A 15,254-nucleotide genomic window follows, 5' to 3' on the forward strand; every position below is an offset into this window, starting at 1 on the left:
AAAAGTGAGGGCAGATGAAGAGGCGACTGTGATTCACTCTTACGGCTGAATGAAAGTGGCACAGGTTTCAAAAAATCCTCTCTAGTAGTTAAGTTATAAAATACTGGATACATTGTATCACAAAAAATATGGCTTATATAGAATATGGCCGGCCGCAAACTGCATTATCAGTCTGACTTATGAATCCTTTCTGGTCGCAAAAAAACACTTTCTCAGTTAGCCTAATAGCTCACTGCTGTACCAAAATAGGGTAAACATATCCTGATCTGAAGCCCTGCAGTTCAATTTCTCAGGAGAGCTTTTGGAAAAGGCAATCAGTTCAGCTGGCTCGCGCCTCCCCACATCCCACCAATGCCCTTAACTTTCTGAAGGTGGGTGAGAAAGAACAGGAAAAAAAATGGTTCCCATTAAGTTTTGCTGGATAACAAGATGGCAGCAAAATACCAAACACTCACAAATTAATGTTTAAAAACATTTTTAAAAAAAGAAATAAAAAAGCAGTTTGCAAGAGGAAGAAAAGTAGAACATCTAAACATGTTTTGTAAACAGCACTGAAAGAGTTGCTTCCTAAGCAAAATTTTATTTCTTTGGAAAATAGATAACAGGTCAAGATCCTGAGTGCTCTCCAAATGGGATCTTAGCGTGTGGCTGCACTGACACGATCTGCAGTGGGACCTTCAAGCCATTCTCATCCCATCCATTTTTATTCTAGTTTGTAATCAAACTCAAGGCTACCGTCATATCATTCAAGCCCTTAGGCCAAGTAGAGGAAAGTGAGTGCTGCAGTTGCTGGTGTGGCATATCAGGCAGGAACCCTAATATCTTGACACTTCTCTTTTAGCACTGACTTACTCTCAAATACAGCTGGGAAGTTAGCTTCCAGCTCTATGTGGCCTGATTCATGTCAGAATTAGATATGTAAAGTAACAAAGGTGTTCTTCTCAATAGAGTATACTTCCAGAAAAAAAAAAACAAAACCCTCTAATTCCAGTGGCTTGTAAAATATACCATCTGTATTGCTGACGTTAATCTGCAAATTCTGAAATTACTACAGTAATCTGAAATGTACAGCTTGCCATTGCAGGATCAATTGTTTTCTTAGTTATAGGAAACAGTAGGGCACTTCTGTACTGAGTTCTAACAGATGCTTCAGTCTTAGGTATTCTTAATAGCTTCACAAAACTGTCATTTCTTCCTCCTCCTAACTGTTAAAATACCATCAGCAATAATCTAATTGGCTACAAGCTGCTCTCCAGAGCTCTTACCATCATTGTTCTTTCAGTGAATTTGTTCTGACAGGCTTATGATGAGTCCATTTTGGTATATATTTGTTGTCATTGCTGATGACCTGCATGGTCATGGCTGCATTTAGCAAGCCTAAGTGACCCAGAGCAGTGAAAAAAAGAAAGACATTCTATTGAAGGAGCCATTCACTCATTTTTCTAGGAGGAAATATCACTGCCTAAAAAAAAAAAACAAAAGCATTGACAAAACATAGATTCTCCTATTTCTATAATTAGGAAAAAAATCCTAAGAGATAGTAATACATACAGAACATTTCCCTTCAGTGTCAGTGACGTTCCCCACAGCGCATTTTCTTTTGTAATCAAGACATTTGCCCTTTGATGCTTTAAGAATAGGTTTGCAGGAACCAAAAGCAAGTCAAACTTTTGTCCATAAACAGCCAAGATTCACCGTTTATTAGTAATGGATCTCAATCAAAGGTTCTCAACCCCCAAGTATGTGATGGCTTAGTTTATCAACACAGTATTGTTGCACATCACAGATCTCCAGGCCATGCAGGTAGTCAAGTTTATCAACCTTTATGGACTCAGTTCAGTTCTCAGTAGATAACTGCCTTCTTAACAGAGGTAGCGCTGTTGTCTTGATTAGTAACATGAACAAAAAACTTCCCTGAGGTACTCCATATCCTCTCTGACTGCTCTCCCCTGGCTCTTCCCCCTCAAGAATCATTGGGTAGCACTGGGTATGCTACTTACTACTGCAGGACAAGGTAGGCCCTGGACAGAAGCTTGTACTGACTATTTTTCACCTACATATTCACTCTACAGATGTTTTTCAAATAACAATCCAATAGAGTTTTTAGCAGATGAATTGGATCTGAAAATACGTTCAGGTTACCAACCCAAAGCGAAATCAGTAGTTCCCACTGGAAGGCTGCCTGAGTGCCACCGAGTTTGAAAAAACATGGCGCTTCTGACAGCCAAATTCTGACAAAAGAAAAAATATTGTTGGCAGTTTTCCCAGTCAGTTCTTCTCATATATAATTCTACTGCATTTTTTTAAGAATATAAAATTGTTTCAAGATAATTCAGTAAAGAAATAATAAACATTGTGATAACGCTCCATAAATTGTAACTTACGGCAGGATCATAGTCCTGGACTTGAGGAGAAGAGAGTTTGGCTGCTCAGGGACCTGCTTGGAAGAATCCCATGGCAGACGGTCCTGGGGAGAAGAGAGGTCCAGGAGAGCTGGTTACTTTTCAAGGATCACCTCCAACAAGCTCAAAAATGGTCCATCCCCATCAGCAGGAAGTCAAGTAAGAGTGGCAGGAGGCCTGCATGGATGACCAAGCAGCTCCTGACAAAACTCAGGCATAAAAGGCAGCCTACAGGAGGCAGAAGCAGGGACAGGTGACCCGGGAGGAACACGGAGACACTGTCCAAGCATGCAGGGATGGCGTTAGGAAAGCCAAAGCGCACCTGGAATTGACCCTGGTGAGAGACGTGAAGGGCAACAAGAAGGGCTTTTACACGATAGCCTGCTGTGGTGAAATGATTGTCTCAGTGGACGAGGAGAGAGCAGCAGACATTGTTTATCTTCACTTTAGCAAGCCTTTGGCACTGACCCACATCACATCCTCAAGACAAACTGAAGAAGTACAGGCTAGAAAAGTAGACAGTAAGATAGCCTGAAAATTGGCCGAACTCCTGGGCTCAAAGGGTTGTGATCAGCAGCACAAAGTCCAGCTGGAGGCCAGTAGCGGTATACCTCAGGGGTCGATACTGGGGCCAATACTGTTTAACATCTTCATTAAGATAATGGGACTGAGAGCACCCTCAGCAAATTTGCAGATGATACAAAATTGGAAGGAATGGTTAAGACACCCAGTGGTTGTGCTGCTGTTCGCAGGGACTCGACAGGCTGGAGAAATGGGCTGACACAAACCTCAATGAGTTCAGGAAAATCTGTTTAAACATAAGAAAAATCTTTTTTTACGGTGAGGGTAGTCCAACACTGGTACAGGTTACCAGAGAGACTGTGAAGTCTCCATCCTCGGAGATATTAAGCATCCAACTGGACATGGCCCTGAGTAACCTGCTCTTGCTGATCCTGCTGGAGCAGGGCTTTGGACTAGATGATCTCCAGAGGTGCCTTCCAGCCCCAGCTATTCCGTGACTGTGTGTGATCCTGTGATATATGAGCAGTACACCAGCCTCAGGGTGCCCAGTAAGGTGCTTATTCGTCTTTAGGGAGCCCGACAACTTTGTGAAAGGGAGCGTGACCTGCAGAGGCCTTGCTGACCCCACCATTCTGGGAGCCCACATACAGCAAGGTTTGGGGCAGAGCAGGATGAGTGCATTTCTCCTCCCATTTCTCTTCCAAAGCCCTTTACTGACATTTAAACCTATTTCGTAACTAACGTGAACAAATAACCCTTAGCAGTTAAGTCTAATAAAGCAACACAGTTTTCATGAGCGCTTGCAGAAAAAAAAGGTACTATAAAAATGTGACTGCACACAAAGTCCTATATATGTCTTAGGAGCTAAGCACTTCTCTTTTCTTCATCATTTTCTCCCTCCATTTTAGGGGGCTCGCTCCTATGTGTCACTGAATCTTTTAACATCTGCTGGAATCTGTAGGAGTCTTGCATGCTTCAGTCCTAATTTTGGAGAGACATTTTAAAACCTGGAAAGGTTTTGTGTTCCTCTTTCTGGCAAGAAACTCAAGCTGTCAGGAGAAGAGACTAAAGGGAAGCAGTAATAAAATTCTGGATACTTTAAAGTGAAGTGACAGGCAAATGCAAGTGGCTTCCAGTGGAGCTGGGAATTCATTCAACAAAGTGCTGTAGTTCAGCAAATTTACACAGCAGTGACATCATTACAGTGACTAACTTAATTATACTTGCATAAATAACCTACCGAAGTGTTGAAAAATCACTTTATCTGCAATATCTAATATTCGTTTAAATGCTCACAATAAGAGTTGTGCCCAAAACTTGATTCCTTCCCACGACGATACTAAAAAGTCCCCTGTCCTACATAAATTTTTCAACACAGCTCAGTACCTAAGCACACCAGAAGCTGGAAATGTAAAGGTGGAATGAGAACGGAAGGCAGGACAAGCTTCCTCTGAGTGCCAGCTCTTTGTCTAATCTTTTTCATTACAGGATACAATAATGTCGAACCAAAAGGAAGAATTGGGTTCAGAAGATGTAGAGCAACATCGGCATCGCCATTTCTCTACCACTAAGCATCAGCTGTATTAAAGAGAGTATTAAAGAGAGTTCTCTCGTCTTGTTTACTGTATTCAGAAAAAAAAAAGGACCTAGCAATATCAAAACAGTGTGCTACCTCCCAAGAAAGGTGGAGGTAAATCAATACAAAAACAAGTGTAGATATTTTAGGGTCTGATAAAAAACAAACAAAAGTGGGAATGCTTTAATATTAGCTTGTCATTTACTTCTTAACCCATCCCAGGTAAAAAACTGGGGTGCAGTGCTGCAGAAATGTTTCCCATAACTGTTTTCTGAACTCAGACAGCACTGCAAAGTGTACTATGCCCAAGGCTTAACTGTTTTATCTACCCTAGGCCATGCTTTTCTATTTCAGTTACTTTTATATTTATTAAATCTTTCCAAGTTGGATTTTCTTATTTTCTTCCTGAAGTTTCTTTCCTTCTATTTCTTGTGCTATTTTTCTCCATCTATTTTCATGCCAGTTTTTCTGTTTTCTGCACTCTTCCTTCTATTCTCCTTTCTTTGTGCCCTCTTATTCTCTCGTTCATCACTGACTCTTCCCCCTACATATCAGAGCTAGTAAATTTTCTTACCCACAGCCCTGAATTGCTACTTCACAATGACAAAAATCCATTTTCTTGGCTCCTTATACTATTGCCCATGCACTTTCCTTCCCGTCGCCCACCTGCATCTGTTTCGCTGGCAGATAAAGCATTTATGCTCCCCTTCCCTAGGGCTTGCTGTATGGGCTGCTTTCCTACTGGTGCTAGATCCAAATCTGGGAAGACCTACCAGCTCCTTTCACAAGCTTGTGATGTCTCCTCTTTTCCTCTCTGAATACAGTTCTGTCATGCTGAGCAAAGCAACATGCCACACAAAAAGGAAGCAAAAGGAAAAAGGACTCTTCTTGCGTTCCCCTTTCTTTGCCCATCCCCATTTTTCTCTTGGAGTGGGCTCTCTTCTGCTGGTGTGCTGGGCCAAATCATGATCGCTTTTCGGCTCCTTCCTACCTGAGGGCCAGATCCAGGGGTTTACTGTTGTATGCTTCCCTTAAGCAACAGTGGTTAAGGTAAAACCAATGACTGCGATACAATTGCACAAACTACAGAAATCCTCTGGTACAAGTAGCTTTGGAGTAGAAAACCCTGCATTCCTCATTCACTTTTGCCGGAGACATCTTCTTATAACTTTTCTTATCAAGCCATCTATAGTCTCCAGATATCCTCCACTCCCAGGACACGCTGGTTGCACAGCTCATTGCTGCACTGCCAGTGCTCCATTTGGTCATTATTGCTTAAAGAAATTTGCTCACTTTTGTCAACAGAAAATATTCAGAGTCATAATGCACATTTATTCTGGATTTCTCACCAAGTAAAATCATTGCATCAACGCACTGAATAAAAAAAATATAGCTGAACCTACTTTATTTCAGCCATATAGCTACGCTTGCTAGGTTACACCAGAGGTACACCACTGCCCAGAAGTCTCTGCTTAAAGAAATCCTTTTTCTCATTTAAAGCAGTGACGTGCCAGCTAACAGTGCACAGTATGAAAGCCACAATGGAAAGACTAGAGCATCCTAGGCACAAATAGAACAAACTGTCAAAGATCTCACGCCTAGTTAAATAACAATAAAGCAGTGATGTGCTTAAAAAGAGAACAGGAAGGTGAGTTTTGGTGCTCAGAACAAACCAGGTGTAAAAGATCTATAGTTTAGGTACTGCTTCAGATGGTTTCAGCACTTGTAACTGCACATATGAGTGGAATGCAAAGTAAGGTGAAAAGCTCTCAGGAAAAAAGGAAAGCAAAGTTCTACTTTAAAGTCAGTCATGTGTCCTAGTCTCTTTTTAAAATAACACAAAAACATACATCTCTGGATTTACACCATTCTTATCCCTCCAGTCTGTCATTCAGTCAACAATTTTTACTCATTCGCTTTTCACATGTAGGGACTGTGCAATCCCTTCAACAATCCCCAAATATACAGCACCTCCTCCACTGCTGCTGGTCCTACCCTCCAAACCCTACCAGTCCTCCCTCGCCTCGTATTCCTCAGCCACTTCCTCCCCACTGTCTCCTCCAGGACTTCCAAAGAGCTGTAGGCTACGTTTTCTCTCCTAACTTCTAGCTGCACGTTTATCCTTCATCGTTTGATGAAGGGTAGTGCTTTTTCTTTATATGCACAAGGCTTCCATTTTTATTCACTGTCCTCTCCACTCTTAAGCTACTCGTGACTACTGTAATACTGCTGTTCTCACTTCCCCCTACCAAACTGCTCCTTCTCCATACCTCACTCCACTTACTGTCAACTGCTGAGGCTTCTAACAAGCTTTAAAGGTGAGGCTCAGGCTGGGGTGAAAGTCAGTAAGCTTGCCCGGGGTGTTTAGTGCCAAAATGCGCTCTATATGAGGAAGCAGTAGGTGGTCCTGGACATTGGTGGGGCAGAGAAAGGAGGGCGCTGCAATGAGAATTTGCACTGAAATAACTACTGCAAATTAATGGACTCATGGACTTTTTCCAGATCTCTCCTAAGCTACCGAGAACACATTCAGAGTCATGCAATAACTTAGTTTTCTAAGTCAAGTATGTAAAATTGCCAAGTGCTGAGGCACTTGACCAGCCAAAGACCCACATAAATACTGAATAACTCCACACACTCATCAAGTAACTGCAAATAGGTGCCCTAAACTTAAAAATACTAGTCAAATCCACAAAGGCATACTTGCATACAAGAAATTACTTCTCTCTACTCTGTTTGGCAAGCATTACTGTTCCACAAATCCCTTCCCCAGACCCATTTCTTTCTGCCAACTTTCTGTTACTTTCCTCTCAGACTTGTGCTTCACAGTGTTAAGAATGCTATAACTGAATGCAACAAAAAAGTGCTCTGTGTCGGTAAGCTCGTACCAAACCTAGTTGGCCATTGCACGATAATTATTGCACTCCTCACTTTTTTTCTGAAACTGGTGGTAGCCATCAATACCCTGGGGGTAGCTTGCTGTACCTACCTGGATGCTACGCCCATAGCTTCGCATAGACTTAAAATAGCTGCTCCACAGGGCTGTTTTGTGGAGAACGTTACCCCACTGCAGGCCTCCTATGCACAGCAGAGGCCCTCCTCTGGGGAACTTCTTCCCACCAGCACTGCAGGAGAAACAAAATCCAGCAGGCTACAGTATATATAGTACATCCTTTGAGCTCTACCTATGTGGTTAACCTTTCCACCAACGCTAAACAAACACAAACCCAGCGAGGATGCTTTAATTTATCTACAAAGTTCCTATAAACAGTAAACATTGCTGAATCATTAGGGATCTAGAAAATAATATGGCAGGATGTAGAAGTACAGCTCGTATCCTCTAGTTCATGTAAGCGCTGTCTTACATCCTCATGACCGTTATTTATTTTATTGAAATATTTATAGAACCAATAAATTCACTTCTGGAATTGTAGATAAGACATTTTAATGAAAAAAAAAAGGCGGGGGAGGTAAAGAAAAATCTTGGGTTCTATTTGTTTTCCTAGACTTAAGGATTGGAAAGCCTTTGCATTTCCTTGGCTTGGTGAGATTCCAAGGTGAAGGAGACGAGAGGGAGGGATGAAGTAATAATATTCAGAATACTTTTAAATTACAGTGGCAGGCAAATGGAAACAGTTTGAAGTAAGAATGGAAACTCATTCAGCAAAATACCCAAGTTCAACAGTTTTATATGGCAGTGACATCATAAAACCATTACACTGGTTCAAAAATTTTCAACTACCGTAGCAACATATATTGCAAATGGGAAGACCCAAAGAAAAGAAAAAGGGACGGGAAGGAGAAGGTGAGTCATGAAAAGCCAGCTCATTAATCAAGTGACTAGATGCTGACAGAAGAGAATAGAAAGAAAATCATTCTAAGAAAGAGCAGATTAAAAAAGGATTGATTTAACTTTTTATGTTACTTACGGACGTAAAACCTCCAGTGACATTCTGCTGCAGTAAATAGCTTGATTTTTGCCATACATGTCCTTGTACTAAAATTTAAGACCATAATCACCACTGCTACCCTAACATTGTGGCTGATTTTTGTATGCATCCATTATAGCCTTTTTTCTCTCATCTGATTCTCTTTTAAAAATAGAGCAGAAACCGAAAGCACTCCTCCAAGCAGCCACTCACCAATTCTCAGTCCACGTTTTTTCCCAATACTTTCAACTGATTTCAAGTCACAGGAAAATAAAAGACATTGACTGCAAATGCTTTTTTAGCTATGATATCTTAAAGATAGCCTTGCTCTTAGGTGTTAAATCCTCTGTGTGACAAACTATGTGTTAACTAATCACTAGAATTGTCTTTTAAGTAAGGGAAAGACATTTAAATGACCTATTTACTCTATTTAAAGTAAGTGGTTGTTAACTCTTTGGAAGTCTTCACATTTCCTCGGGATCTGTAGTACACGCCTCTGAGCCATTTGAGCATCATTATAATTTGTCTAAGAGCCGAGCAGCACTCTTAACCATGTACCCGTCCAAGGGCTCGCAAAACCTTCTCGTCTTGGGTGAGTGCAGGAGGCGCTTCTCTCGCTGTACTGCTTTTTGGTAATAACCTTAGGCCCCCTTTTCTCCAGGTCTCCCACGCTGCAGTAGGACTCCAAGGATGTGGTCTAACCCCACTAGCTGGACCAAGGGCCAGGACTGCAGTTTCTGCCCTTCCTCTCCTCTGCAACATCCCTTAAGGAGGAAATGGGAAACATAAGCATATAAATGCGGAACGACTCCCATTTCCACCACGGGACAGGGAGACAGAGTATTTGCGTGAGAGACTCTGCCGCCCCAACCCAGCAAAACCTCCGTTCAAGATTCTCCTCCCAAGCCCTGGTTACCCTTTTGCTTCCCAAAAGCAGCTGCTCTCCGCAAGCACCCTCTTCCTTTGCCCTGCCTTGGGCTGCCCACGTGCCCAAGCTCCCACGAGACGTGGCTGGGGACAAACCCTTCGCCTCCCCCGGGCACTTTTCCTTTCCCCACACTGAGGACAAATATTCCAATGCAGCGTTTACTCAGCAACTCTTGAAAAGTCCAACCTGATGCCTTTCCTTCATCTGGAAGAGACAAGTGCCATATTAAATTAAGTAGTGAATGGGAAAACATGTCAGAATGGGGGAAAAAATAGGAGAAAGACTTTTTTTTATTTTTTTAAGAAAGGCAGTGTCTGAAAAGCCAAAGTGCGAGCAGTTCACATCCCACTTCCCAGCAATCAAACTGGAGAGTCTATTTCCAGGCTTAGGTTTTGGAAAAATTAGTCATTGTCTTGTATTGTGAAGCCATTAACTACGCATATACAAAGGGATATAATACACACTAGAAATTTCATTTTACAGTCAAGATTATGATTAAGACCGGACAAAAGCAAACAGTCGATTAGCACAGACATTCCCATCTTAGTCTATACATCCATAAAATTAACACTTTTGTGCTTCTTTTTTTTTAATATCATCTCCTCAGAAGGCATATTATTCCTTAAATGAACTAACACGAGTTCTCAAGTTATCTCAGGACAGTTATTTCAAAAGACAATGCAATATTTTATAATGAACACTTATAATCAGGCTTTTAACAAAGTAATTCATCATATAAACAAATGAATCAGTCAGACACTAAATAAATATTTGCAATGGTAAATACTAGCATTTTGTTTATATCACTTAGGACCTGATCCTGCAAGCCCTCTGTATACAGCTTCATCCCCGCTGAACGACTGGTCTCATTTCTTCTATTCTACTATTTTAATTTGAGCTGAACAAATACTTTCTGTCCATTAAGTGAAGTCAGTGAAATTAGCACTGGAATATATCCAAGCAGACAATGACTTCCTTAAATATGTTTGTAAATCATTATTTTTATTCATGTTTATGGAATCATCACAAACACTTGTCAGTGGCCATTCAGTTTCTGGTATTTGCTATCTGAGTTGCCTCAGTTAGTTGAGATTGATCAGATAAATCATATGTTCCTTGTTCTTGGCTCCAGCACTGAACAAAGCATGAGCTTTTCTGGCAGAAATACTCATGCAAATTTAAAGAGAGGTTTCCAAGAATCCTTTCATACGTAATACCGCATTTTACTTTCCCCAAACATGTGAGTTAACAGTCCTGGGCTAGGAAGGCAAGAGCCCCCAGGAAAATAACAGAGGAGGGCAGATAGCCATTAACTATGCCTGTTAGGCCCATTATCCATCCTCCTCTACCACAACTACCCCCTTCTCCAAGGCAATGGGAATAGCCTTTTTTGAAGCACACCAGAGGTGTCAGAAGAGCCACCAGTGCCACAAGATATTATGACCTTTTAATGAGATCATCTGCCTCAGCTCGTGCCTGCTGCCCATATTAATCTCTGCACATGACTGCTCTCAGCAATATAAGCATGTGCTACTTATGAGGGGTGTTTAAATCGTCATGCCTCCATCTCCGTGCAATTACAGTGTGCCAGGACACAAGAGGCACCACAAAGCAGCTATGGCCAGCACTTTAACTCTGAGCTTACCTGCTCCCTGTTTCAGTGATGGTTTTTTCCTAGCATGCTAAATCCAAAACTGAGAGCCACAGATAAGCGATCTTAACTGACCTATGCATCCTCATGGTGCCTTAGGAAATGCATCAAGGTACCTTCACAAAAATACGTGTGTCAGTGAAGGCCACTCACTTGGTTGTTCTTGGAAAGTAAACACAAAAGGAGCCAGTCACAGCCACAAACTGTATTTAGGCATACTGAAACTTAAATTCCGAAACTGCTTAATTTATTTGCCCAGCTCAATTTGAAATATAGTTTGAAATCAAAGGTACTGAAGGTCTTAGATGTACCCACTACATCAGTTTAAGTTTGGCTGAATTCTGATGGTTTCTTGGATGCCTTGGAGCTCTCGCCACAGTATAACATGAAATGTTCCAAGCGTGTGGCAAAAACGATTGTAAGAAAACTCCACCTGAACTGAAAAGAGGAACATCTTTTGAAATGATTTTATATATATATATATATATATATATACATGAATATATATATATATGTATGTATAGGGATATATACACACACTCACACATACATATGTATATATCCCTATATAAAAATCTCTCTAAAATACAAAAATGATATTATTTCTTATGTTGGTATCATTTTAAATACTTTACTCCATAAACCCATAACATGACAACTTCAGGCTGTCCAGAGAGATAAATCTTAACACAGTCCTACAATCTCCGCTAATATAAATATAATGGCAAGGAACTTTGACCAGCAATAGTAAATTTTCAAACTTAAATAATTATTTTACAGTTATTTTAAATTTTAACAACAAATAGTTTCTGCGTACCAATAATCATGGACAACGTAAAAAAAGATGCAGCTTTAACTTTTAACACTCTTTATCAAGTGTAGCATTATGAAAGGAATGTAAAAGAAAACTATATATTAGACTCATTCTAAAAAGAGAAAGAGCAACTTATACTAAGTGTCTGAAAAAAAGAATACTGTATGCCTGCACTTTGTTATAAATAACCATGTTATGTCATAGTTTCTTCTTGCCAGCAAATGAAGGACATATGTTCACTTTAGAAGCTTTGTGAACTAGAGTTTTTGATTAAATCCTGTTGCTTGTGAAAAAAAAGTTCATTCACACTTAGAGTGAACAACAATAAGGAGCTTGTTATTATAATAAGACATTTAAGGACCTTGGTAGCCAGTACCAGTTGCATTTGCAAGTGACTCCTCAGTTTTTCTTTTTTTTAAAAAATAAAGGTACAATCATAGTTATTCATTTACTTTAAAAATTCTAAAGATGAAGAAAAGTAGTGTTTATATATTTAAGTCCTCATATAAATTATAAAACTCAAGTTTATGTTACAGAGTTCCTTCCGCAGAGGAAGCATAAAGCACTTTTGTGGTACCTTCACCAGTAAATATTTGTATCGCATCAAGTCTGAGAAACACAACAAAGATGATATTGCATCCTACAGCCCCAAGAGAATATTCTTCCAATGCAGTCTCTCATGAGGGATGTGCTCCATGGGATCACGACTGCCACGACTTAACTGAATTTCAAATAAAAGAAACATGAAAGATGTCACCTAACCAGTTCAGTAGGAATAAGAAATATCAGTGAACAGCAGACTCATCCTGTTTGAGGTCAACAGTCTTTGGAAGACACTGAGGAGGGAGTTTAAAAATATGACAGCAAAATAAAATAGTAATAATAATAATGAGGTAAACTCCCCTACAAAGGCAAAATGGGCTGGGATGTCAGGAGAGAGTTCGATTGTACCTGACACCCAAATGCTTCTCTAGCCAAAGTTCAGCGAGCTGCATGGTAGAGGCAAATGTACTTGCTTTGGACCCTAAGCACATTTTATATTGTTTTGGATCTAAATTGGGGTCACACTGAACTGGATGAAAAATATGTACAACTCCTACTTCTTGACTTCTAAAAGCCTTCAAACCAGACGTTATCACTTTCGTAAAGAGGTCTACGTCCTCAAGTCCCCAGCCTTGAATTGAGGTATCAAATCCACCAGCAGTCAACAGATCACTTTTGTAAATACAAGTAATTCCAAATCCATACTCTCTCCAAAATCCAGTCCTTTTTGTGAAAACAAAACTACTGTCAGCTGGAGGGTTGCCTCCATATACTACTTTTGGATCATATTGGCTAAAGATGATGGGGTAGTAAACCTGTTCTCCCTGAATAGTGTTATCTCTACATCGCTGGAGAAAGTCTGGTGTGAATATCAGATCAACGTCACAGAACAGCAGCAAAGTGTCATTGTCAAACTGAGATGAGGCCATTTCAAGACCTAAACCTCTAGAAAATTCTCCTGCCATAGGAATCAGGGTCATATCTGCCTTGGGATACTTGTTGCTATATTCTTTCATCAGCTCTATGTGTTTGCTGGAATCTTGGCTAGACTCCGAACTGAAGAGAATTACTGCCAGCTTCACATTCTGCCTAGGAATCAGGCAAGTCTTCTCAAAGTTATCCATAAATCTTGAGAAAATATCGTATCGTCCTATCAGAGGGACAAGAATATGTATTTTCTTGTCACTGTGTCCTGCAATCTCTTTGGTGCCTTGGAATGATGAAAAAATCTTTAAAGAATTTGAAAGAAAAGAGAAAGATTGAGTGTCCGTGTTAGTATCCTCCACGAGGCTTCTTACATCAAGCTCCTCCGCTTCTCTGAAGAAAGGTTTGCTGAACAACTGCTGAAGGTAAGCGTGACGTCTGACTGGAACCGTAACTTTTCTTCCTTTGTGCCTCTTGTACAAAAGCAGTAAATCCAGGATGTACTCCACTCCGTGCATAGGGTCCACCCTGCGGTAACCGTACTGTATTTCCTTGAAATCAATGAGCCTTCCTCTAGATTTAGAGTTCTCGTTTATCATTTCCATGACTTGCATTACTGTGTCATCCAGCGCGGCCCGCAGGACGCTGCTCAGGCTCTGCCGGGGTGGCTGGTTCTCCACCATCGAGTAGAGAAGTTTTCCCGTTAGAAACTCCCATTCAATGACTTCAGCCCTTTTGCGTGGCTGGAAACGATTGAAAGATGGCATCGCTCCCAGTTGCTGGTCTTCCTTACTGATTTCACTGTTACTGAGCTTGCTCATCAGGGCACTTTCCCTGTGGAGCTGGATGGTCCGATAGCGCAGCTCTGAAATTTTGCGGCTCAATATGTAATTGTGCAGTCTGTATTGGTAGGCTGGTCTTTTATTTGGATGAAGTGTTATGGCCGTATGAATTTTGCTGTTGTGAAGATCTTGAATGTAACCCTTCCGGTTGTGTTCATAATTTTCATGAAACAATTGCTGCATCTAGAAAGAGAGGGAGGAAAAAAGACTCTTAGTGAAGGTGCTTCTACCCACAGAAGGACCCATGTTAGTACTGCTGATAATTACCAATTCTGAGAGATCATAGATTCTTTTTGGCCAGGAATTACTTACAACGTTGTTTCTCTCAGTTTCAGTTCTGCCCACAGCGAGCAAATACTGTCATCTAAATAAATACAAGGGCAGACACCTTGATTATCTTTACTTTATCCACCTACAAAACTAAACCAAACACTTTGTGAATAACTAGAGATACTTATGAGTTCCTGGATGCAGGCTGGACGCTGCTATGCACGAAACGCTAAGTCTCCAACTACATCTAAACCCTTATTAGTACAGATCCTTACTGAAAGCTTAGCAGCATTACAGATGATTTCTTAAGAGGGACGTGGATTTATGTCTGCAGAGAGCAAAGCCACTCGTATTTCCTATAGCAATATGCAAATGGATTGTGCTTCTTAATGTTGATTAAGCAAATGGATGTCATTTCAACAAAACTGTTGTGTTGTTTTTTGGGGTTTTTCTTTTGCTGTTCCACGGAGAAAAAGAATTAAGTGACTGAAATATAATCATTGGAATATATGTGTTGACAGTGATACATGTATAACAGCACAACAAATAAACTATATGTCGTGCTAGTATAGTTTACCCTGAGTAATTTCCAATTTATTTCTACATTCTACTTCTGTCAAATTACTAACTGCAATATCTTCTAAACAGTGAAGCAATACAGTGTATGGCTAAAACACAAGACCAGGATTTAGAGTACTTGGCCTGCATATCTTTCTGTGCTAACAGCTTTACTAAGAGCAAATCATGATACCTTCTGTGACTCAGTTTCCTCCCCAAAAGCAACACTAGCTCATTACTCATTTACTGCAGTGAATACTTATTCTGAAACAGGGAGCAATATGGAGGAGTAAAA

The 15,254-nt window shown here is 40.6% G+C and overlaps 1 protein-coding gene across 1 annotated transcript in view; it reads right to left on the minus strand.

Annotated features, from left to right (window-relative positions):
• Nucleotides 1–11,530: 11,530 nt before the first annotated feature.
• The window catches only part of LOC138064269 (chondroitin sulfate synthase 3-like), a 162,137-nt gene continuing 158,413 nt past the window's right edge, over nucleotides 11,531–15,254 (minus strand). Inside the window, exon 3 of the mRNA XM_068926005.1 lies at nucleotides 11,531–14,314. Coding sequence (XP_068782106.1) covers nucleotides 12,752–14,314 — 1,563 coding nt within the window. The 3' untranslated portion in view covers nucleotides 11,531–12,751. The remainder of the gene's footprint in view (nucleotides 14,315–15,254) is intronic.

Source organism: Struthio camelus, chromosome W (assembly GCF_040807025.1).
Source record: "Struthio camelus isolate bStrCam1 chromosome W, bStrCam1.hap1, whole genome shotgun sequence".
Lineage (NCBI taxonomy): Eukaryota > Metazoa > Chordata > Aves > Struthioniformes > Struthionidae > Struthio > Struthio camelus.